This window comes from Cyprinodon tularosa, unplaced genomic scaffold (genome assembly GCF_016077235.1).
Source record: "Cyprinodon tularosa strain WSP-4 unplaced genomic scaffold, ASM1607723v1 ctg508, whole genome shotgun sequence".
In the NCBI taxonomy this organism is placed as follows: Eukaryota; Metazoa; Chordata; class Actinopteri; order Cyprinodontiformes; family Cyprinodontidae; genus Cyprinodon; species Cyprinodon tularosa.
In genome coordinates, this window is record NW_024039239.1 from 284,533 (window position 1) to 309,776 (window position 25,244).

General features: G+C 40.6%; 1 protein-coding gene across 1 annotated transcript in view; it reads right to left on the bottom strand.

The window, feature by feature from the left end:
- Window positions 1-24,682, bottom strand: part of llgl2 (LLGL scribble cell polarity complex component 2) — a 48,330-nt gene extending 23,648 nt beyond the window's left edge. The window contains exons 1-7 of the mRNA XM_038303194.1: window positions 24,482-24,682; window positions 8,320-8,415; window positions 5,435-5,532; window positions 4,194-4,275; window positions 4,004-4,119; window positions 3,760-3,918; window positions 1,161-1,323 (exon numbers count right to left, since the gene is read on the bottom strand). Coding sequence (XP_038159122.1) covers window positions 1,161-1,323; window positions 3,760-3,918; window positions 4,004-4,119; window positions 4,194-4,275; window positions 5,435-5,532; window positions 8,320-8,394 — 693 coding nt within the window. The 5' untranslated portion in view covers window positions 8,395-8,415; window positions 24,482-24,682. The remainder of the gene's footprint in view (window positions 1-1,160; window positions 1,324-3,759; window positions 3,919-4,003; window positions 4,120-4,193; window positions 4,276-5,434; window positions 5,533-8,319; window positions 8,416-24,481) is intronic.
- Between the last annotated feature and the right edge of the window lie 562 nt (window positions 24,683-25,244).

The following is a 25,244-nucleotide window of genomic DNA, read 5'->3' on the forward strand; positions in this document are numbered from 1 at the left end:
AAAAAAAAGACAAATTGTGCCCCCTGCTTTTGGGATGTACAGTTTTTGTACGCCCCAATTTTCCTCAGGAAACTTTTGCTACAATATTCAAAATCCCACAAGGATCAGATGCTGCATCAGCGCTGTTTATGCAGAGCGCTATGATCACTCCTCTGAAACAAGTTATTAATGTTATTAATAAATGTTATAATAAATTAACTTTAAATGTAAAAACCTGCCGGATAAATATGTTCGCTTTTATAATCCTGGTGGCTGCAGCTTGGATTACATATGTGAAAAATACTAATATCTCCTTCCAGCTGCCATGAACAGTAGCGAAAAACCACGGGAAGGCGAGCGGGCCTGAGGCAGCTGCTGCTGGGGATTCCCAGTGACAGCGCAGCGCCGGTATGTGGGGGTCTGAGCGGCTCCCACACAGAAATAATCTTTGAAGGCAGGGTGGTAATCTGGATGAACTGACTTCACAGACCATGTTTTCAGGAGGACTTTCTCACTTCAACATAGATTCAAACTACTTTTTACCCGCTGATCACAGCAAATATAGCAAAGCTGCTCTCTGGCATTGAACACAGGAGCAGCAGAAGCTTCTGGACACACTTTACTAGACGGCTGACAGGGTTTATACAGGAATGTAACTCTAACTTAATGCTTTTTAATGCTTTTCGAAATAATTTTAATGCCATTAACAAGTACCCATGACTCTCGTATATATAATATGGCAAAACCATTCGTCATCTTTACCGTGGACAGGCTGCAGTCATGTCCCGATTTCCTCATTTTCCAGACACTTTTGTTGAAATTTGCATTTCCCCATTCTCTAGTTTTTTTTCTGCCTCGAGCTTCTTTTTCAAACATACGGCTTTACGATCAACCGGAAGTAGTTCCGTGCAAACGTATTATATCTGACGAAATTGTTTTTTTAATAGAGCATTTTAAGTGCCAAGATAATCAAATTAAATGAATTGTAATGCCAATTAAGGCCTTAATTTAAAAATTAATAATTTAATGACTTAATGATTTTTAATGACCCGTGCAAACCCTGTCAGACCTTAATGTGGACAAGCATCAGAAATGAAGCAGCAGAAGCTTTCTTGATGCTGACGTGAATGTAGCGCCTGCCAGAGGCAAACCGCCGTGGGCTGAGCTGCTGACGCGGTTACCTGCGTGGCCGGGATGTGGCGGATGGCGCAGTGCCGCTCCAAATCCCAGACGACCATGAGGCCCCGCCCGTAGCCAATAACAACCTGGTTGGAGTTGACCGGGTTCTCCTGCAGGGCTTCAACGTGTTCCAGGTTCCTGCGACCGACGTAGTCGTCTGGAACGCTGCGGAGAGACGGAGAGAGACACGGAGGAAGGATGAGGAAGTAGATCAGAAGAAAATTAAATTCTGTTTGGAAAGAAAACTTTTATCATTTGGTTTTCATGAAGCTGGCTTCGGGCCTGACTCCGTTTCCATGGCGATTGACCTAGCGAACTGCTTCGGAGCTAGGTTCAGTTTAAACTGCGTCTTTGTTAAATTCAGCACCACGGGGCCCCAGGAGTGACAGAAAGCATCACGGCACTGATTATGCCCCAAATGACGATACATAAAAACACAATAAGCTGCATATAAGTTTAATGAAATGAAATAATGTAGCAAATATTAACAACATATGTTTCTCTTTGTTTGGTGATTAAAAAATTGCTTTAGCCAATAAAAGGCCTCAGAGACGGTTTGTCTGCCTTGAGCCGAGGCAGAGGAGGAGGAAGCTGCAGTTCTAATGAAAACAGAAGAAAATCCTCCCTGAAACGTTCAGCATGAATTTTACTTTCTAGAAAAGAACCTTCTTAATTGGAACTGAGCTTTGCTTACATTATTATTTAACTTGTTTAAAGGAGAAGTCCGGCCATATTCAGAATTCAAACATCTGAAATTACTTTAAATGTAAAATTATTCCATCCTGTTCAATAAATGATCAGTGTTTTTAATTCAGAGTAATTCTCATTTGAATGTGCTTTACTGGAGGCGTCCATGTTTGTCAAAGAACACTACTGCCACCTACTGGTTAGTGACGTCACAGTGCGGTATCGGCTGTTGATCAAGTCCCAGTGCTGTATCTGGTGTTTGTCTCTTGAAGTTGGCGATCCAACGACGAACCCGTCCGTGGAGGATCAGGAATCAGAAAGGTGGAATAACTCTTTATTTTCACTTTTACAGTAGCAGTCATTCAAAGTGGCCCTTCCCAGTCAAACGCAAGCCGAATGGCAGCCCACCTCCCTGCAGCTCCCAACAGAATCCCCTCCAACCTTCAGCCACTGCGGTGACCCCCTTTTGCATAATTTTTTTACTCTAACTCCACCCTTTCACTGAATTACAGGGTCTGAGCAGGAGATGGTGCTTCTCTTTAAATCTTAATGTCCGCAAATCATGACAGAAAGAATACTTTATTGCAAAAATTTATGTTTAAAAAGGAATTGTAGGCGACCAGCCAGGGAAAGTGGGGACATTTTGAATGGCTACTACTGTACCCGATGTATTCCAGCATCCAGCTGCCATGCACGTGGGCATTGTCAGTTTCACTATAGCTCTGGTGAATTTCAATGGTGAAGTCCTCTGGAAATCTTCAATAATTGTTGTTGATTGCAGATGTGTCTAGTAGTTCCCATTGATTTAGCTTGTAAAGCGGGGAGAATGGCGCTAGGCTTACCGCACCGTGACGTCACTGCTGGAAGATGGCAGGAGGGAGGGGTTATAATATTTGGGCAAAAATGGCCGCTCCCAGACTCAGTGATCGCCACGAAAGTTAATGTTTTTATTTTTTTATTGTTTGACACTAAATTCAAATAAATTCTTACTTTTCCTTTTAACTATAAAATCTGACCCAGATTTTTAGAGCCTAAATCTTTTTGAAATAAAGATCAGTTGAAGCTGCGGTTTGGAGTGAGGTTTATGTATTTAGGCCTACAGGTGCGCGTCTCACCGCTGGCGTTATTGAAAGAGCTAAACATGAGAACAAACTGTTCCTTTCATCGCCTGAGCTATTCAGGGATTTTTATAGTCCAAGTAAGATTCTTCCAGATAAAAATCAAACTAAATCTGAATTAAAAACAGTTCATGGAACTAAAACTATGACTAAGATCTTCAGACTGGAACTACACTAAGACGTATTTCACAACATTTTCATCATTAGTGTATAAACTGGCAGTTATTTAAAATGTCAGACATCTAACTGATTAAGTATCTCATTTAATCTGGATTTATCTCTGGAAATAAAGTGTATGATGACAGGAAAGGTGACAGTTAATGGATTTAATCTCTCAGTGAAGGCTTGGTAAACGTTCACGGTGGCCTCGGTTAATGAACTCCTTGTAAGTCGATCCCGTCTGCATCAGCGGCATTAACCCTTTATAGGGCACTCAGTGAAATACTTTGAAAATTTAAATGTCAAGCCAATAGTGTGATTGGAATCCAGGATAAGATCTTATTAAGTGATCAACCGTAACTTGGCCTATAAAGGGTTAAGGAGGCGAGGCGTCTGTTTGGTGACACCCAGTGATCCCAGTATGTTCATCCTAAGCTGAGTCAGGATTGGGTATCTAAGTCTGGTTTTCAGAATGAGGTGAAAAACGAAGGAATGAAGCTCCGCCCTCAGCGTGGCTCACCGTTTCCACCACCTTCAGACGCAGATTTGTCTCCAGGATGAAGGTTTTATGACATCATGCGTGTAAACGAGCTGCTGAGCTGTGATAACACTCGACTGAAGCTCCGACTGAACCTACCAGCTGGTGACCTGATCCAGGCTGATGTTCCTCTCCTCCATCTCCCTGAATCCTGGGACCTCGACCACAAACACATGTCCACCTTCTGTCCCCAGCAGAAGCAGCTCTCCCGAGGAGTGAGCCAGGACAGCAGTCACCCTCGTCACGCTGGGCGGGGCCCTGAGACACAGACAGAGAGCTCACATAAGGGCCATCACTTCCTGCTCCTCCCTCCTCAGAGAGCGGCTTCAGATTCTGTCTGTACCCAGGGGGTCCGGTCAGCATGAAGCGGCCGATCTCCAGAAGCTCCGAGAGTCCCTTGTGGCCCCGTAAAGTCCACATATGCAGACTGTTGTCGTCCAGCAGAGTCACCAGCTCAACCTGAAGGGAGAATAAAAACACGGCTCAGAGGCGGCAGCTGAGAACGCCGTCTGAGCTAACTCCACTTACTGTACCTGATGGGGCATGAAGAACACCTGGGTAACGGCGGCGTTCTCATCATGGAGACCCATGAACTCCACTCCAGGGGCTCCGTAGCTGAGCTCCAGTTAAGGACAGACTGGATTCACTGGAAACCTATATCAGAGATCTGATTGTTCCTTATGTTCCTAACACAGCACTTCGCTCTCAATCTGCAGGTTTACTAGTGGTTCCTAGAATTTCTAAAAGTAGAATGGGAGGCAGATCTTTTAGTTATCAGGCTCCTCTCCTGTGGAACCAACTACCAGTTTTAGTCCGTGAGGCAGACACCCTGTCTACTTTTTAAACAACCTCCATTCCAAAGGGGTGGACCCATTCATCCGTTTCATTTTGCATGTTTTCTAAACTAAAACCAGGTTTTGTTGTGCTGCTGTATAAAACCTGGAACTAAATGCTATTTCTGACGTTTTGAATTGAAAAAGCTTCCTGGATGGAAGAGAAACGTCTTCAAACTTGGAAACAAAGTCCAGTGGATTGATTTTAAATTTCTTGGAATGTAGCGCTATCATTTTGATGAAAAATAGAAATCTCTACATTTTTAACATATTTTGTTATTTGCCACCTAATAAACAAATAAAGGCAGATCTTTACCAGCAGCTATGTTTATCAACAGCAGCTTGTCGTCCCCTGGGATCGGCTAATATTCACCTGTATGGAGTTAATTTTGTTCCAATGTTGTTACAAGCAAACGTGTTTCCCCAGAATTAAAGTTTTTAAATTATTCTTATTCTATGAGTGTTTTTAGATCAACTTAACCGTCTTCTCTGATTTTTTATTTTTTATTTCTTAATATCTATCTAATTATTTTTTTTAATGATTTCATATTCTTTAATTTTACTTTTCTTTTCCAGATACAGATTTACTAATTGCATTAAATTTAAACTGCATTTTCCACAGCTCCTTCTCTTCACTACTGAAGGCAAAGGTTTATTGGTCCGCTGGACATTAGCAACAACACGTCGATTGGTCAGGAGCTAGCTGTCGTCATAGGATGGAAATAAAGTGAACGTAAATTGTGAAACACTATTTTAGAAAAAGCAAATCCTAAATCTGAAAAACAGAATTAGCATTTTATCTCAGAACCTTTCCTGCTTTTATTTTCCATGATTGCAGCTTCTCTGCTCTCATATACGGCCCCTTTAATAAAGGCGGCCGACTCTCCTACAGGCTGGCTGTGAACAGCAGCCTTTAGTCTCAGGCTTCAATGAGAGGATACAGTTTGATGGCTCCAGAGCGAGTCCCAATGGCCATGAGCTGAAGAGAAGGGCTGTAGCCCAGAGCGCTGGGCTGGTGGGGGAATCCATGCTCCACCGTCTGCACAGGACAGCAAACAGACAAGGACAGTAAAGATGGAGGAAGAGCAGCACAGATAATCCAAACGAGGCTGCCCTACAGTCTATATTACACCTGATTTCTTTTTTATTGATTTTCATATCTTTATGTAAACATCAACAAAAGTAAACAAAACCAACACTTCCCAAATCAACAAGGAGCACGGCAGTGACCACATAAAAACATATATACAGCGTAAATAGTCAGTCAGCCCAATCGGTGATTTACTGAATGTAAAAAAGGAGAGGACAGAGAAGAGAAAAAAACTATTTACAGTCTCAGCAGGTGCAAGATCCTCCAGAATTTATCCGGTTTTGATGAAGATCCGGGTCAATTTTTTGACTGAGGCAATAGCAGGAATGAGTGATATCCACATATCAACAGTAGGGGCCTGTGATGCAGCCCATCTCCATATTACACATTTATTGGACAGAAATAGGAGGATTACAAGCAAATGTTTAGCATCTGCGTTAAATAGAGTGTCTGGAGCATGATTAAAAAGACAGAATGGGGGAGGTTAGTGAGAACTGTTAACCAGTGATCTCTGGTATCATTAGGTGAATTCCTTCCCAGAAAATTTTTATATAATTGCAAAACCAAAATAAATGAATAAATGCGTCCCTATGCATTTTAGATTTATGACAAAGATCTAAAGCATCAGGAAACATCCTTCGAAGGCAAACAGGTGTTTACAACTAAATCCTTTCTCATTCCTGACGTTACATCATCGTTTAAATATTTGCTTCAGGTCAGAAATCCAACTGGCACTGAAGAGAACTTTAATCTTAAACAGATTGTAGGATTCTCTCCTCCTGGATGAGCAGGTAGAGGCAGCAGGTATTGACTGAATTCAGATTTATGGGCTGCGTCTTCCAAGGACGCGGTCTACCTGGACCGGGTCCAGGTTTGAAACAGATCCAGCCTTTCGAGGCTTAGCAAACGTGACAGTTGACACACAAAGAAGGAAAAGAATGAATACCGAACTTTTAAAACTTTCTTTTTCATTTTTTGCTTTTTTTTATTATTATTGTAAAGGGTAGAAAGATATAAGTAAATCTAAACAATATATTTATAAAAAAATATATCTGCAAAATCTCTTATATTCAACAAAAAAAACTGTTAGTTAAGCATATTGTGCAAAACATCAATTTAAAAATTAAAATCCTATCAGATTTACAGTCCCCACCCTGCAGATATATTAGAATCTGTCCTTAAATTACAGCCAAACTCATTTACACAGTAACAGATTAAAACCTTTATCCTAAACCTCTGAGTAACTTCTGCGTAACTTATCAAGAACTTCTCTCCAACGCATATCAACGTTTCTGACGTGTTCCAGATGAGCGCTGAACGTGTTTCTAACTTCCAGCTACTGTATAATGGCGTATTGGCAGCGTTTTGGTTCATCCCCATCATAGGGTGAGCCAGAAGGTGGGAGTGATGGATCCTAGCAGACATGACGCTCAATCTGCTGCCACTAAAAACCTTCTATTTCTTTTAATATATTCTTTTTTTGGGGCGGGCGGTAAACAGCAGATAGGTTAATACTGTAATCAAAGACATCTTTTTAAGCAGGCCGGGCGCCTCTGGTCTGCATAAAAGTAGTGATGCGCCTGAGGGGAGCAGCTTTAACTGATGCTTCGTAATGCCCAGGAAATTATGTCTGTGCACCATTTCCTGGGCATTACGCTGCCGTGCGTTATGCAGAAGTTAGGCTGTCGTTGGACAGAAGTTCTGGACTTGTTACGAATACTCTATTTATACGCCCAGAATAGAAACATATAGAAAGTTAAGCGTATGCCAACGTTTTAGGAGATTCTGGGACGTTCGGCAGACACTGGATAAATCGCCAAGGTGTGACAGCGGCCTCAGATGGACTTCTTTATTCTATAATATTTAAGCTCCAATAAAGCTGGAAGCTGATGATTGTATCATCTTGATACAGGAAGTGATCAGACTGAGGGAAATCCTCCTGATTTCTGCGCTGTGGCAGAAGTCAGAGGGACAAACGGTAAAAATCGGCTCTGCTGTTTTAAAGTTCAGCCCTGAATATACAGAAATACCTCCATGTATTTTCTACTGAAACGAAACTTTTGTTTCAGCCTGATCGCTACAGGATCAATGATCCATTTCACAGAAACATTACAGCCTGAACCATGAAGCAATAATCCCGCTTCTGGGTTCAGGCCTCTGATTTCCCTGAATAATTTTTAGAAATCAGTCCAGCAGTGTGAAATATAACTGCAGGAGCTTTTTGATTTCTTATCCAAACCTTTTTATTTTTATTTTTTGTTATCGTTGGAATTTTAGCCCAACTTCCTGTTTTACAACCCTGACTAAAATATTCTGGGTTATATTCTGGATCTAGGAGCCTGGGATTTATTGGGTGGATTTATTTCTGCAACAGTTTCAGAACATTTTCTTATAAACGGTAAATATGGGGTCAGAAATGTACACATAGGAGTCTGAAAGAGTTAATCTACGTTAATAATGTGGAAAATTAGGATATATAAATCCAAACACCTATCTTCTGTCAAAGATGGAATCCTGTTGGAAGGTTTTCCTTTGCTGCAGATGAACGGAGCTCAGTGATGTATGAAGATCCTCGCAAACGTTCAAACAAACTGATCACAATCATGGAAATGAATAATTTCCCATCGTCTCCATTTATCCCATATATCCAATAATCATTTAGACCCTTTTCCATCAGCAAACACCTTAGAAAATGATGAAACTCCTCCTGACCCGCCTAGGAAGGACTGGGCTTACCTTGGTGAACTGGAAGAGCTCATGCTTGAGGCGATCCCTCTGCGATTCGTGGCCGTGTCGCTTGAACCTCTTCATGGTGCCTCAGTCGTCCAGAGCCTGTAGACATGGAGACAGTGAGGAGAAGAAGACAGGAAGCTTCAGAACGTCCAATATCAGATTTCACAGATAGGGCTGCATATAACCATTATTTTGTGAACCTATTATTATCTTGATTTTTTTAAATTAATAATTGGATAGCAGGAAATTCCTTAAAGAACATTTTTTATTAAATTAAACCAGGTGACTCTAAAAAGTTTCCACTTGATGAGTTTTGGATAGTAGGATGGAGTATTAGGGCCAGGCTTGAGATATTTTTATTTATTTATATATTTTTTTGAGAATAAAATCGTACTTCTACGATAATAAAGTTTTAATATTATGAGAAATTCATCAAACCACAACCCGTTTCAGAAAGAAAGCTTGGAGCTCCGCCCAGCAGATGACGGCTAACCAGCTCCACCAATCAGCAACCCGAGTCCACTTTGACATCCTGCCCAGTTTGATGCTGCTGCTAAAAGATTTCCTGATTTGTCAAACTGATGATAAAGTATAACTTCAGATGATGCTCCACATTCCTCATTTTAGGGAAGAAAGGGCTTCTTGGAAGAGTTGCCATAAAATATAACTTTATTCGCGCAGTGCAGAGGTCACAGATTAGCGGACGGCGGTCCGGATCCAGACCCTCCTGCTGGCTAATCCGGACCCAACCTGACTGGGTTGCTGCTGCTGCTACTTTTAGACACAGCAGGCAAACCTGCGGTAAGCCGGCCGATGGGAAAGAAGGAGAAGATGATGAGAAAAAGAGAGCAGAGAAAGTGTGGACTGCTGGAAGAACTGTGGTGAACTGGTGAAAGAAAAGTGAAATGGTGCTCAAAGATGACCCTGAACATTAGAGGATGTTTGGCTCAACCTGCTGCTGTGAAGCAGGATTCTCCACCATGAACAGAATCAAAAATAAATCTGGATCCAGGCTCAAAATGAGCTCCTTGATATGTGCTTTAGAACGGCTTAGTCTCCATTCAAACCAGGTTTAAAGCCTTGTAGGGCAGCATAAAGCCCCCTGCCAACATTAAGACAGAAAAAAGAAAGAAAAATAACAAACGCTCAGTTCAGGTGTTTGAGAAAATATGGGAATCAGGAAATTGTCTATAAACCAAACTGAACGATTGTTGTTCTGTACTTCAAAAACAATTTTAAAATGGAAAAATGTTCTATTTTTTATATATTTTTATAAAAAAATTCAATGTATAACATGGATGCATAAAAAGCTAATTTTATTTCAGTGTTATATTCTGTTTAAAGTAACAGATTATAATTAAAAAAGTCTCCGGACCTTTACTGGTTGATGATTTTCTTTCTTCTGACCCCGATGAGTTTTTTTACGACTTTATTCTCGAAATAGAAAAAGAAAAACATCTCTAGCCTGGCACTAATACTCCGTCGTAGGATAGAACATAAAAAAAACCATTAGATTTTTTTTAAAATACTGAATGCAAAACTTTCATTTCTTTTTACAATCTTGGTATATTTCCTGCTGTAAGTGGGTCGCTCTGTCAGCTAAAGACATGTTTTAGTCTCTATAGTCCAGTTAACCATTAAACAATTACTTAGTTGATTATTTTTAATAAATCGATTATGATTAATCCGATAATTGTTTCAGCCCTAATTAAAGCCATTGTTTCTCTCAGCTGTCAGTGAACAAACCGCTTTGTGTTTATTTCTGTTAGTTTATCTGTTGGTTCAATGATGGTACACACAGAGCGCTGCTGTGTGTACCATCATCATCATCATCGCTCAGACGGGTCCTTCTGTTTTCTCCAGTCAGGAAACTACTTTTCCTCCGTAGTTCAGAGTTTAACGCGGGTTGATGGTGAAGGAAAACTAAAAGCTGTCAGGGACGGCCTGACTCCATCAGTCAGGTATTGCTTCTGTCAACAGGAAAAATGCTGACCTGTTGAGTGTGTATCATGGAAACAAGTCATGGTTGCAACAATAAACATCAGTCTAACTGGCTGAAATGGATGTGTAGGAGGAAGAGGAGGAGGAAGGCTCACAGTTTGCTCCATTTAAACACTAATTGGGGTTTGAAAAGATTCAAGCATCTGGATTATTGAACTTCCTCCAGGTTTCGTTAAATTCTGCTATGGAGTCAAAGAGCCGTCAGGAGGAAGAGCCAGACCAAGAAATGTGACTTTTTCACATTCAAACAAAATTTGTTGGTGTTGCGCTTCTGTTAAAACCTGACAGAAAAAAAAACAGAGAGAAACTAGGTGCTAACATTAGCACGCCTTGCTAGCATACCATGTTCAAAAACAAAGGCAGACGTTCAAACGCAAATCAATAAATAAATAAATCTAAAGTTAACTGGTCTTATTGAGTAACGAATGATTGATTAACAAGTGGCCTTTTTCTTGTATGAAAACTATTTTTTCAAAAGATGGATGATAAATGCGCTGGATTTAAAAAAAAAATAAGTAAATCGTATTATAGCCATTTATTGTTCCAGCTCTATTCAAAACTGACTGAATAAATAAAAACATAATTTTCCGTCCTTTACTATGAAGGTAGATTTGTTTCTTTATTATTCAATCAAAAAAAAAGGTTAATCAAAAATTATATTTTCAATTAGAAAAATCTTCACTTCAATGAAAAAAAAACTTTTCAATCAAAGAAAAATAGTATTTGAATGCAAAAATATATTTGAGACTCAAAAAAATACATTTGAGCACTGCTTTTCTTTGATTGAAAATGTTTTATTTGATAGAAGGACCATATAATGGGTAGGACATTTGTGTCTTTATTATTCAATCAAAAAAGAAGTTGCTGCAAACAAACAAACAAACAACAGAATCAATAAAAAAGTAACTTCAATGAAAAGATAAACGTTTTCAATCATAGAAAATAGTTTTTGAATGCAAATAAAATATTTGAGACTCAAAAAATTGCATTTGAACACTTTTTCTTATTGTTGAAAATGTTTTGGATAAAGGGATCTATTTTGTGATTGGGCCATACATGGGTAGGACATTTATATCTTAATCATTCAATTCCCAAAAACTTGTTCAAATCAAAAAAAAAAAAAAAAGAAAAATATTGCGCAAATGCAAAAAAAGAAAAAAAATTTACCCCATTAATAAATTTCTTTTTTTTTTCTTTATTGAAGTGAAAAAAAATTGAAATTCAATTTTTTTTATTTGAATGAAATTTTTTTTGAAGTGCAAAAAGTTTTGAAGTTCAAAAGGGCAGAAACTCTTCTGATTTCCAATTAACCGAGATGTAGATCTATTATTTTTTTTATCTTCTTTTTTTAATTATTTAAATGATGTAGATCTATTATTTTTTTTATCTTCTTTTTTTATTATTTAAATGATGTAGATCTATTATTAACAGACAGGGTATGTTGCTTAGGTATGTTTAATCTAATCAGTTCTGGCAGAGAAATGTGCTCCACTTTACCCGTCTGAAATGAGGAACATCAGCCCAACCTTTGATGACTGGAAGTAAACGGTGAGTCAGAACCAACATCTACCATCTAAAATAGTTCAATACACAACAAAACAGGTTTGGAAGTTTCTTCTGGATGTTTTTTCCAGGTGCAGGAAGCTTGAAGGTCAAATTTACTGGGAAGTTTTGGTTCTTTCTGTGAATATATATGGCCTAAACCCTTTATAGTGCACTCACTGCAGTGAAATACTTTTGGAATCAGGACAAAACTTTATTACCTTTATAACATTCATAAAATAGGGATATTTTGATGGAGAAAAAAAATGTCAATGCAATAACAAGAAACGCCAACTTGCCCGAATATGTTAAGAAAAATAACAAAAGTGTTTCTATAAGAAATTCATGGAAAAACAATTTTTTTTGGTCCAACATACCTTAGAGGCATCCAAAATGGTAACTTGGCCTATAAACGGTTAAGCAGCCCCAGATCCAGTAAAAACCTGGAGGCGGGGTTCAGGATCTTAATATGATTCTCACAAATCTGAGAAATCTTCTTGGTTTAGCAAAGGCTTCAATACTTGTACTCTGTTTCCAAATGCGACGAGGAAAACTGAACTAGATATAGCTGCTGTTCCCTATGTGGAAACACAGTTTCAACACGGTTGTTACTTTGAAAGTTTTGTGACAAATATTTATTCATTAATCTAGATTTGTATTACATCCACTTAATAAATGATATCAATTCTTAATTTGTGTCACTGTGTGTATCTCATAAAGATCTCTCCTTATGTAGCCTGGTGGATATAGTTAGCTGACTTATCAATGGAATTATCCCAGTCCTCCAAAATATTATCCATTACCGGGAATGTTGTCCAGTTTCTTCTGAAAGAAATGGAAAAAAATAAAAAATAAACACCTTTCTTCCAATTTTCTGGGAGAATTTGTTGCGGACGGAACTCAACCTATGCAATTAAAAGGCATAGAAAGCTCAATTAAAAACAGCAAATCAACTTGGACCTCTACTTGTGTTCTTGTGTGTATCAGTTAGCTGGACGTGGCTAACTAAAGATGCATCAGTATGCAACCAGATTCAGTTGGTATGAAGAGGGTTTCTGATGTGAGGTTTACGAGCTGATGTTCCCACATCCTTCTCACCCGTATTTACTTTGCAGAACACAAACTGTTTACACTAGAAACAAACGAGGAACTGAATTCACACAAAGCACCAGAGAAATAAGGTGCATATTTGCTGATGCCGAATCGATCAGAGCAGAAACTCAGAATCTCCCTTTCATCCATTTCAGCTGTGTGCAGTAAAAAAACTCAAAAATGGATCTGTAGACGTCAGAGCGTGTAAATGTCTCATTTTACGGGTTTAAAAGTAATGAACACGGCTCAAAACTCGAATCAGAAATGAACAAGAATCTGCAAACCTGATGAAGCCGTAACACTCCCTGCCAGGTGGTGGCAGTAATGAACCTAAAGGATTGTTTATCAACCACCTTAAAATGTAAATTTGGGATTAGCTCTTGTAGTTGGTAAAGCTAATACTGCTAAGCTTTTATTCCCACTGATCGGATTAATCCCAAATTCACGCTCATTTATTGACTTAAATACGGAAGCCCAGAGGGGGCGTGTCCTTCTGATAATTTTTCATGGTGGTGAAAAGCCATTTTTTCGTTATAACGAGATGATTGGTGTGTCTTAAAACTTATTACATCCTTCAAGACCACAACAGCAACAAATGTAGACACGTCCATATGTCTTTATATCGGCAGTGATATTACTCTGTACATAACAGCTCAGAAATGCTCTTCAGACACCGCACACGTTTCCTCCTACAAAATTTAACTGATCTAAATATTTATTGCAGTGAAGGAGGCAGACATGGGCATCCTTTGTCCTTTAAAAACTCGAAATAAAAAAATTCCAAAAAGCGATGCATAATAAAAAGTATTTATATCTGATGAGGTAGAAGGACAAAGTAAAATTAAATATAAGTATTAATATGCCATCATAGTCCATTGTTAAATATCAAAATAGGAAACAGGATTGTCGATAAAGAACAGACTATTACACATGATTCAGTTTGCATGAAGAAATAAAACCACAAACCACACAGATTGTATTAAAATAAAAGGAAATATAGTCAAAAAGGAGAACTATGGGGGACTTCATGATACGTCTGCTCCAGGAGGAGGAAGTAGAAGGTCAGTACATCTCTGCAATAACCCAAATAAAAAGGGAAACATATTCCAGGACATTAAAACTTAATTTTTTTATGCTTTTTGTACTTTATACACTCTTAATATTGTCTGTCGTATTTTTATCTTTAATGGCATTTTGCTTTAAATCTTTGAACTAAGCTACTGGACCCAGAATATCCCTGAAGGAGTAACACCAAGAGATAAATAAAGCGGCGTCCAAGTCAAAAGCTCAAATTACACTACCCTCTGAAAACCGATCCGTGCCGAGCTCAGTTCCTTACAACCGTTTACACCTCACGTTAGCACGGTTCCTCGCCTCCTAGTGGCGATCTACAGTACTACTGCTCTCTAGAGTTAAACAAGGAGCCAACATGGCAGCGTCCGTAACATTCAGGAAGTTTGCAGAGAGTCAAGTGAAGAAGGCAGCCTTTGGTGAATGTACTTGACAGAGTCGGCTTTTGGGAAGTGGATACGACAAACGATAGTCTAATCAGGGCTTCCAGAGGCAGAAAAACAATGACAGACGTCAAGGTTCATCACACTGCTAAGCAGCATCATTACTGGAAATCGTGCGGCACGGTAGGGAAGCTAGGATTTCTATGAATGTCTGAAGTTTCATGATTACGTTGGCTGAGTGTAAGGAGATGATGGGTCTGCTCATCAACTCTTTATCTGAGAACTGAGCCAGATTTGAACCGTGCCGACCCCTACTGATGAACTAGTACCAGCTTAGCGTGGTTCAGTTGTGTCCATCAGATCCGTCCTGTGCATGCGCCAAAAGGCAAGCAGCAATGGACATGATTAACCAGATGGCCGCTGCAGGAGTTATTGAGCCGTCATTTGCGCATCCAAATATACATCCTGGTCGCCCTCGATTTTATTTTGTTAAAAACGCCTAAATGACGTTTTTCCCTCCCCAAAAATAGTAAGTGCACTAAATTTTAATGTGTCAAAGGTTAATAATTTATTTCCTGAGAAAATAAATGCCTTAAAATCCTTTCTGTTTTACCCCTCTGTCCCTGATCTCCAATGGAAATGTGATCCTACGCTACTTCCTGGATCTAACTTAAACATAAATCTAGTCTTTTTGAGTTTTATGTTTTCATTTTGTTTTAACCTTAACGTATATAGCGCGTAATCTAAAGAAGGAAACAACTAAAATGCAGATAAACATGGTTTAATCATATTTAGCCGGACTGCTCTGAGCATGTCCCATGATAACGTCAGAGAAACAGTTTAACAAAGAAAATGTAAAAAGCATCAAAATTGTCTCACAGAAGCCATAAAACATTTTTACAGATGTGTATTAGCATTCTTTAATGAGTTATGTATAGAAATAAGTGATTTTAGTACCATCATTACATTATTTATGGACACCCGGATGTATATCTGTTCGCGCATGCGCAGGACGGATCGTGCTTTCGGGACGGATTGGGTAGTGACAGGAAGGTAAGTCAAAGGTGCTCTAACTAAGAGAAGGCGGAGCTTATTATTACAACGTTCACTGTTGGTATAACAGGGGAGGGTCTGTGACCATCAGGTGTTTATGGGATCTTATGGGGTCCTCTCTGGAAAAATTGTATGCCCTGTTTTTGGGATGATTAGGTACTCCCTAGTTTTCCCCTGAAAATATTACTAACGTAGGCTGGCCTTAGGCCGTCCGCTGCGCCCGGGGCTGGCGTTAGGCCGTCCGCTGCGCCCGGGGCTGGCGTTAGGGGGCTGGCGTTAGGACGTCCGCAGCGGCCGGGGCTGGCGTTAGGACGTCCGCTGCGCCCGGGGCTGGCGTTAGGACGTCCGCTGCGCCCGGGGCTGGCGTTAGGACGTCCGCAGCGGCCGGGGCTGGCGTTAGGACGTCCGCTGCGCCCGGGGCTGGCGTTAGGACGTCCGCTGCGCCCGGGGCTGGCGTTAGGACGTCCGCTGCGCCCGGGGCTGGCGTTAGGACGTCCGCTGCGCCCGGGGCTGGCGTTAGGACGTCCGCTGCGCCCGGGGCTGGCGTTAGGACGTCCGCAGCGGCCGGGGCTGGCGTTAGGACGTCCGCAGCGGCCGGGGCTGGCGTTAGGACGTCCGCAGCGGCCGGGGCTGGCGTTAGGACGTCCGCAGCGGCCGGGGCTGGCGCTAGGAAGTCCGCAGCAGCCTTCCTCAGCATAGCCGTGTGTGAAATGTTAATTTGATTTGTGTTTATCTGACATTTTCTCATATACCATATCATTCCCCCAATAAATGAAAAACATAAAAATGTTTCATCTAGAGACTATTAATAACAGGAGGTGAAATGCAGCTCCAGACTAGCAGAGCATGTGGTGATGTCATCAGTATGCTTCTGTTCCAATTGACCCAGATTTATTCTGCGTGCTCCCGTTCTCAAAGAGTCCAAACTTTCTGTCTTCTTCTCAAGAACGGACTTGGCAAGAATCTTGTGAATTGAGAAACTGCCATAGTCTCTGGACCAAAGGAAGAGCATTTCAGAGTTAGCACCCAGCTTCAGCTAATCCAGCTGGAAAACAGCAACCAGGCTCTAAATCTGGGTGTAGCGATGGACTCGGACTGAACCTGCAGAGGATCATAGAGACAGGAACAAAGTGGGGTTCTATCAGCTGAAGAACATCTCCAGGTTCAAACGACTAATGTCTCAGCAGGACCTTGAAAAACTTATTCAGGAGTTTTAGTTTAGGTCCAGTAAAATCAATAATTTTTATTCTGTAAAGTTAATCACATTCTTTGATTATTAAATTTCTTCTATGCAGTATTCTGTTGCTTGTGTATTTTCCTCTTATGTTTTACGGAAAGCCCTTTGAGTCTTGCTACTAAAATCTGCAAAATAAACAAACTTGGCAAAAGTGATGAGAAGTAAACAAAAATATCCAAAGTTGTTATTTTTAGGAACCACTTCCCAGATAAATGCAGAGTTGACACATGTGGCCAGCCTCATCGAATATGAGGAGGCGAGCTGTAATATCCATCACAACGTTTATTCAGTAGCGTCACTATTTAACCCAGACGTTATGTAAACCTGTGTGAGGGGAAAGTCTGCAGAAGGAGGAACCTGGCTGCTCAGTTCAGTTGGTTTCCAGGGTAACCAGCTACTAAAGCCCATGGCTGCTAAAGGAGAAGAATAGAGCTTTAAACTGTCAGATGTAAATCAGGAAAAGTCAGCTGTTCTTAGAGCTCTGCTCAGCAGCTGCAGCGTCACCATCAGCAAAAAGTGCTCATTAATTATCAATTCATGGTTATTAAACTTTCTTCCATCAGAATGACTGAGAAGGAATTTATTTCAGTGTTGTAATGATGCTCTCTTCCACTAGAGGGTGCTACTGTTCATTCTTAATCAAAGCCTCACTGGTATTTGAAAGAGAAATAATCCCAGAATGGGCCGTGCTAAAGCAGAACCATGGCCATTTCTCAATTCACTACAACACGAGTACGGACTTGCCAAGAGCACAGGACATATGGACTCGGGGAGAAAGGAGCACGCAGCATTAATCTGCGTGAAAACATGGGTGAATTGGAAAAGCAGCGTACCGATGACATCACCACACGCTCAGCTCGTCTGGAGCCGCATTTCACCGCCTGTTATTAATAGTTTCTAGATAATAATAAATTATGACTTTCATTTAGTGGGGGAATAATAATGAACACAGTCAGATAAACACAAATCAAATGAACATTTTGCGAAATAAAATAATCAAACCTCCATCATAGCCAGCGGGACTTCACACACTGCTATGCTGAGAGAGGGCTGGTCTCAACATCTGACCTTTTTTAAAATTACTTATTAAATCAGTAAATGGGTCATAAAGTAAACCCTAAAGTCTAATGTTCTCACCTAAAATGATCTTAAAACGTACTTTTACAACGACAACAAAAAACAGAACTTTTAACTTAATACTCTGAGCTCTTTGAGCGCTAACCTGGAAGCTGCTGCTGCTGCAGTGCATGCTGGGACAGCGGTCAGTCTGGAGAACGGACAAGTCTGCTCTGATGCATGCTGGGTAAAGAGGGAGGGGCCAGCCAGAACAACATCCAGAGACTTTGTCCGTTCTCTGTTTGCTGTTCTAGTGAATTGGAACAGCGCAAGAGATGAGGCTGATGACGGTTCATGAGGACACGAAAACGCACACAGATTGAGAAACGACCCATGAATGGATCCAGATTCTGGTCCAGATTATTTCCTCTGTTTAATGAATCCAAGGATCCAGAATGAACTTCCTTTGGTTCTGTTAATGAATCCTAACTCCTTCAGTTCTCCTTAATGGGCCCATTTAGCGGCGCTGATGGAGGATAGAAAAGTGGAAATGTTTGAAACTTGATAGAACAAGACATGCTAGTAGTTAGCATTGTAGATGGAGAAGCTTGATGAGGGGGTGAGCTTCATGGATCCAAGTTCTAACGCGCCTGTGAGTGGAACCAGAACCACCAGTTTATTCAGTAACCTAATAGCTTCCTGTTCTGTTTTACCTCATGAACATTTGGCTTATTTACTCGCCGTTTAATGCCACTGAATCCAATAGCTGAAATATAATTACTAATATACTATAATTAGTACTATGTTCTAAAACTATGCTCAACCCTTTGTGTTATACAGATCTTTTTGATACAAGAAAACAACAACAACAACAAAATAACAATTAACTTTAGATTGATTCATGAATCAATAACCTCCATCTGTGGTTTAGATCAGGGAGGCTGAGATTTCCCAGACCCCGTGTCAGTCAGCTAGACTAATCATAGAATGACATATATAGAGTTATAGATATATAAACACTTAACAGTGCTGCCAAATACTGTTAATTGTACTGAAATACCTTTAGATATTAAACTTATATTCCAATTTGAATTGATTTTAGATTTAATTCTACCTCCTGAAGCCTGGGTGAGCAGGTCTCCATGGTTTATAGCAAACAAGCCAATCAACAATCTGCCCTGTGATCTGAGAAGGGTGTAAATGGATCCATATTCCAGACGTTGGTTAGAACTCCATTTCTTTTCACAGCGACCCGTAAAGACAATGATGGAGTAACCGGACCCACTGAGAACCACGGCCTGCAGTCGTCATCTTTCCAAGACGCTCAGCAGCTGATTTAGAGACAGACTCTGGATCCACGGCTGCACCCAGGTTCCTCCTGAGGGTTCCTCACTCCTCCTTTGGTCTTCATAGAGAATTTTATAGATTTAAATGTAAGCACTTCCATTCGTATCCTATCTCTTCTTATTTTCACTCCAATGTTGGCTTTAAATGTGCATCTAAATGAAAGTTAAGTCGAGCCGAGTGCTGATCCTCTATAGCAGGCGGAGGTCGGGCCCCCCAGAGGGTCACCAGATGGTTTTAACCGTTATAATCCTTAACATACCAAGGGATAGAATATATATATATATATGTGTTAATTTGAAATAAATACATGTATCATTTATTTATTCATCCAATAAATCATTCAAATATTACATTTAACATTAAATTGTAAAATATACAAATAAATAATTATATTTCTCATCAAATAATTAAAATATATCTATTTTGATTATTGAATTAAATAACTGGATATAGTTTAAAAAAAAAATCTATGAAAAAAAGACTACAGAGTAAAGTAAGTATCAGTCTTTAGTCGTGAGTTGGTTGTGTTTCCATTCTTATTGGGGTAACATGCCTGAAGCCGCTGTAGTTACCAGACCTGCTCGAGGCTCCGCCCCTTCTAATGACATCCATATATGGCAACTCCACTCGAACAAACTGTATTGAGCCCGTTTCCTAAGGATCAAATCTCTTTTGGAATCTCAGCATATTATTCCCTATATTTGCTATTATTTTCCATTTCATCTGTGATCTAAAGTAGAAAACAATCATTGTCAGTCTGGAAGGAAAGTCCTGCCTTCTAAGACAGACTGAGCTCTGCTATCTCAGCTTATTTTTATTCTTTTTATTAAGATCTGAGGGCAGGAGGGACAAATGGAACATCTTAAAAAAATGAGTTTCATAGAGATTTTAGAAAAATAAAAGTTATTCTATTTGTAGAAAACGAACGGTTGTTGTCGTTGACCCGAATCAAAAACTAGTGTAGCTTAATATGGCTAACTGAGCGAGCTTAAAGAGGCTAACCTGTTAGCAACCGAGTACAGCTAGCCACAGTGCTATCCATCTTTTTATATCGTGGTCTAACAATTACTTTGTTTATCCGAAACAGATTTTTTTTAGGTCTGTTATCAATCACCTAAAACTTCACCACTAACGATACAGATGCTCCCGACTCGGCACACGGACGCTGCGTGATATTATCGTTGTCTGGGCAACCACAATGTTTTACGTCATGTGGCAACGTTCAGCCAATCATGTAGCGTAATGTCACAGCAGATCTGGTAGCTACAGCGGGCACACACTGAGATTTTTAGTTCTTGAATGTTTTCAAGATGACTTGGATAATAGCGCGTTGTGACAAACACCAGATACAGCACTGGGACTTGATCAACAGCCGATACCGCACCGTGACGTCACTAACTAGTAGGTGGCAGTAGTGTTCTTTGACAAACATGGATGCCTCCAGTAAAGCACATTCACATGAAAATCACTCTGAATTAAAAACACTGATCATTTATTGAACAGGATGGAATAATTTCATATTTAAAGAACTTTCAGAAGTCTGAAGTCTGAATATGAGCGGACTTTTCCTTTAAAGCCCCCAACATCAGTACAGCTTAAAAATCCCTTATAGTTTCTTGTTTGCTGCTCTCTGATTTCTATGATTTCATTTTATGGCATTTGCTGCATTTTTTGTGTGTTTGTCAGTAAGTGATTTAAACCCAAAGTATAAACGCAGCATCAAGCTGGGAGAATTTAAACAAGGCTTCCTGTCCCTGGCTCCTTAGATCAACTCAGAAAGACTGAAGCTAGGGATGGGAATCGAAAACCGGTTCCTGTTGAGAACCGGTTCCGTATTCTCCGATTCCATGGCATCGTTTGGCAGCTCGCTGAACGATTCTTTTTTCAATTCCTGCAGCACCAGAGCCTAGAGCGCCGGCTCTGGGGAGCACGACTTACGTCACGTTTTTTACGTAAGTTACGTAAGTTGGAAGAACTATTCGAGGAGGAAGACAACGAGCTGCGGTCACTTTGTGAATCAAAGCCCCGTCTTTCCTTAGCCCAGAGGGTAGATCAGGAAATCCAGCTCTATAAAAGCTTGCCCTCCATCCCCTGCAGGGATAGCGCCACACTGTGGTGGTGGAACAAGCAAGATACGCTGCCCTTGCTATCTGGACTGGCTGAAAACTACCTCTGTTTGCAGGCTTCCTCCACCCCATCTGAGAGGGTGTTCTCCACGGCTGGAGACACCATAAGCCCTGAAAGATCCCGTATCCTTCCAGAAAAAGCAGATATGCTCATCTTTCTGCAAAATAACTGTTCATTTTCCCTACTACTGTTTTATAATTAGTATTTTTTGTTATTTAAAATAGGTTATTATCCCATCATTTGTTATTAGACATTGTTGGTTATTAAGTTTGTTCTTGTATTAATTTTTCATTTAAACACAGATGTTACTCCAGTTTCACATTTCCTGTGGACATCTTGATCTTGTTGAGTTTGTAAGATTGTGCAATAGTTAAGTAAACAAAGTTGATGCTGATAATCAAACTGTTTGTTCTCCCTTTTTCCCCAAATTGGAATCGAAAAAAGAATCGATAAAGAATCGAATCGTTTGATAGAATCGAAAAGGGAATCGGAATCGTGAAAATCTTTTCAATTCCCAACCCTAACTGAAGGCTTAGACAGAAAGTCAAACCTTTGCTGTAAAAATCTAAACATCATCATCTCAGCAAACAGTTAGAGGAGCCCGCCGCCACCTTGCCGTCAGAAACGCAGCTCTCCATCCTTAATTTCATACAGAGAGCCGTTCCTGGCTCAGACAGAGGTCCGTATGGAGAGCGGCATGTGTCCGAAAATCTTTCCCCATCTTTCCACAAAGCTGCTCTGGCAGCACGGATACAACCGAGATAACGACGACCATCTAAACTCTGACATCACTGGTTTCCAACATTTGGCTAAATGAACTAAACTCGTCCCTGATCTTAATGATCAGATTCTCTCAAGTTAATGGCTATAAAATAAAATCACAGACCCTGAGACATTAGGATCCAGCTGATAATTTCTCTGACTTTTCACTATAAATATGTAGATCTCCGTCTGCAGAAGCTTTCCTCACTGTGAGGTAATTTCAGACGGACCTTCCAGCGGCTGAAGCAGCAGCACCCAGTCTGCAAACAAAGCCTCTTTGTTTGGCCGCTGCAGGTGAAACTGGAAGGACAAACCTGAAAGTTGGCCAGCTGGATGAGCCGCCGTTTCACGCCGGTCACACTCACTTATTTACAACTTTATAGACACAATGGAGTGATTTATGGAGAGAAATTGGCTCTCGTGTTATTAAGAGCAACATACCACTTAAAGAAAAAAGAAGAAAACATGTTTTTCTTTTCTTTTTAAATGGAACTTTTTTTCTGGTTCTTTTCACTCTTTCTTCTCTATATTTTATTTTCTGGATTTTATTGTGTTTTCCAAATATTTTGAGGGAAGACTGAGTTTTATGAAATTCACTCATTTCATGACAAAGCTGCAGCTAACAGACACCTGTCCGCTGGTCCACGCCCAAAACAACAGAAGCATGGAGGTAAAAGTCTGGAAAACAGGATCAGTAACCACACCCCCTTAACAAAAAAAAAGGTTTAGAAAAATCTTATCTAGAAAAAACAATTGGAACAAAAAATCTGAGAAAACTGGTCAAATTTATAAATATTGCTTAAACCTTTAAAGGTTTTTTGAAGTCCTGTTTTACACATATTTTCTTTTATTGGAATCTGTTCTTTACTTTCTCCGTTTTAGCAAATTGCTTTCAGAGTTTTCCAGTTTCAGCAGCAGGTAGAAGCTGGCCAATAAAAGTGAATGAAGTGTGCAGACATACGTGTGAACACACATGCAGATCAACATGAACAAACTTTAGGCTGAGAAAATAGAACGGACACGTCGTTTTTAAAACGACCTTTAATGCTGAATATTTGATCCTGTTTTTTCCTTCATGTTTTAAATAATATATTCCAAAAAAAAGTATGAGTTGTTTCATCCCTCCCATGACTGCAGGTGTATAACGTCAAGCAGTATGGAGTGAATTTTGTTCCATTATTTTTGCAAGTAAATTTGAAAGGAATGCTGGTGAAGCTTCTCAGTCGTCCGGGTCATAGTCGTTCTAAAAAAGTAAAAAAAAAATAAACAATTCACTGGACTTTGTTTCCAAGTTTAAAGACGTTTCTCTTCCATCCAGGAAGATTTTTCAATTCAAAATGTCAGAAATAGTGTTGAGTTCCAGGTTTTATCCAGTAGCCCGACAAAGCCTGGTTTTTGTTTAGAAAACATGCAAATAGAAACAGATGAATGGGTCCATCCTTTGGAATGGGGGTCATTTGGCTTCTTTGTTAGCCTGCAATGCCCCACACCTGTCTATGTCTCTGAAAGGGGGGTCTTATAGGGAATAGTTGGCCTGGCTGAAAAGGTGAGGTCTTCTGTTCTCCTGTAAAGCAGTTGGGGTATGCGATGATAGCGGGATGGAATCATCTCTATCGCTGCATTGGAAGTTTTTGAAAGCTGAAATCTGAGTCCCCCCTCCTCTCTGTTTAAGGTTGTTTTTTCTTTCTTAACATAGATGGCTTCATGCTTAAGAAAGAAAAACCATTAAACCATTAAAGTAAAAATGCCATTACTGACATTTTGAATTAGAAAAGCTTCCAGGATGGGAAGCTAAACGTCTTCAAAAGTCAGTGGATGTTACTGTTTAACCTATTTTTTGTAAAGGTGAATGAAGGTGACGTTATTCGTGGATCTTTTCAGCTTCTTCCTGCTTTCAGCTCCTCCCCAAACGGCAGCAGGAGCAACAACTCACCTGCTGCAGGGGCGCGAGGGAGGACACACCTTACCGCCTCATTATGCAACAGCGGTGGGAACCTGTGATCAACCTGGCGGGGGGGGTTGATCCCAGCATGGATCCACGTTTATTCTAACAACAGCTGCCAGAATAACTCCCAGTTTGACAGATAAAGGCTCAGAGAGCAGAACTGGAGGCAAACCTGAGCCCCATCACTGCAACACCCCCCAATAAAACACCCGATCTCGTATTAAATTAATGCAGTTGAAGCAGATTCCTGCTTCTGTCCACAAAGTGAAACTATTTTAGTTTCCAAACTAAACCTGTAGAGTTTCCCAGCTGCTCTGCGGGAGGCGGACATGTTTAGCAGGTGAAAAGTTGTTGCTGCTGGAAGTTTAGAGACGGGGGGTTCAGCAGGCAGCCCGGCTACGGGAAACTTTACCACCTGTAGGAACAGCAGCCATAACCCCCACCTCCCTGAACACACCTGAGCTCTCGGCTTTTTCAGCCACAGAGACCTTATCTTGGCAGGAAGCGGAGCTCTGCTCTCCTCAGCCCAAAGAAAAGAAGCGGACTCACCGGGAGGAGAGTCCCACCGCCGTCCAACTAACACCGGAGTTCCTGCTCTTTGTCTCCGCCGCCTTTTTCCTGTCAGGCTGAAACTCCACTTCTTCAGAAATCGGCCCTAAAAACTCCCATAAACACACCTCAGCCCGACGCTCGCTCCGAATATCCTGTTTCCGCCCACAATCCAGCTCCACGGTGACGGAGCTCCGCTGTCAGCCGGAAGCAGCTCTGCCGGTGGGCGGAAATAGCTCCACTGTCAGCCGGAAGCAGCTCCACTGGTGGGCGGAAGTACGTGTTAGACGGGGGACGCGCCCCATTCTTAAACCGGGGAAGCAGATGGTGACCCGCACGAGGTTCTACTCGCGGTGGTTTTTAGCTTCACCCAGCGACAGTCCTCTGGTCTGGGGGAGCAAAAATTTGTTTTGTTGAAGTTAAAGTGACGGAGGTGTAATTTGGAGTTAGTTGTAGATAACTTTAAATAAGGAAGTAAGATGGAAGAATGCGAAGAATTAGATGACTCGGATAATTGTAGTTTGAGTAGTGATTATTGTAATAGAAGTGGTAAAACAGGAAACTGGCAAACAGTGAGTCGAGGAAATAAGAAAAGGAAAGGCTTTGAATCTGATGAAGAAAAAAGAGAGGAAAATACAAGAAATGAAATGAAAGTGATTCTTAGATTCCAGAACCCATGTGCATTGAATCCGTTAAAGATAAGTGAGGCAATATATAAAATAGTAGGTGAAGTGAATACAGTCAAAACGCTAAGAGATGGCAA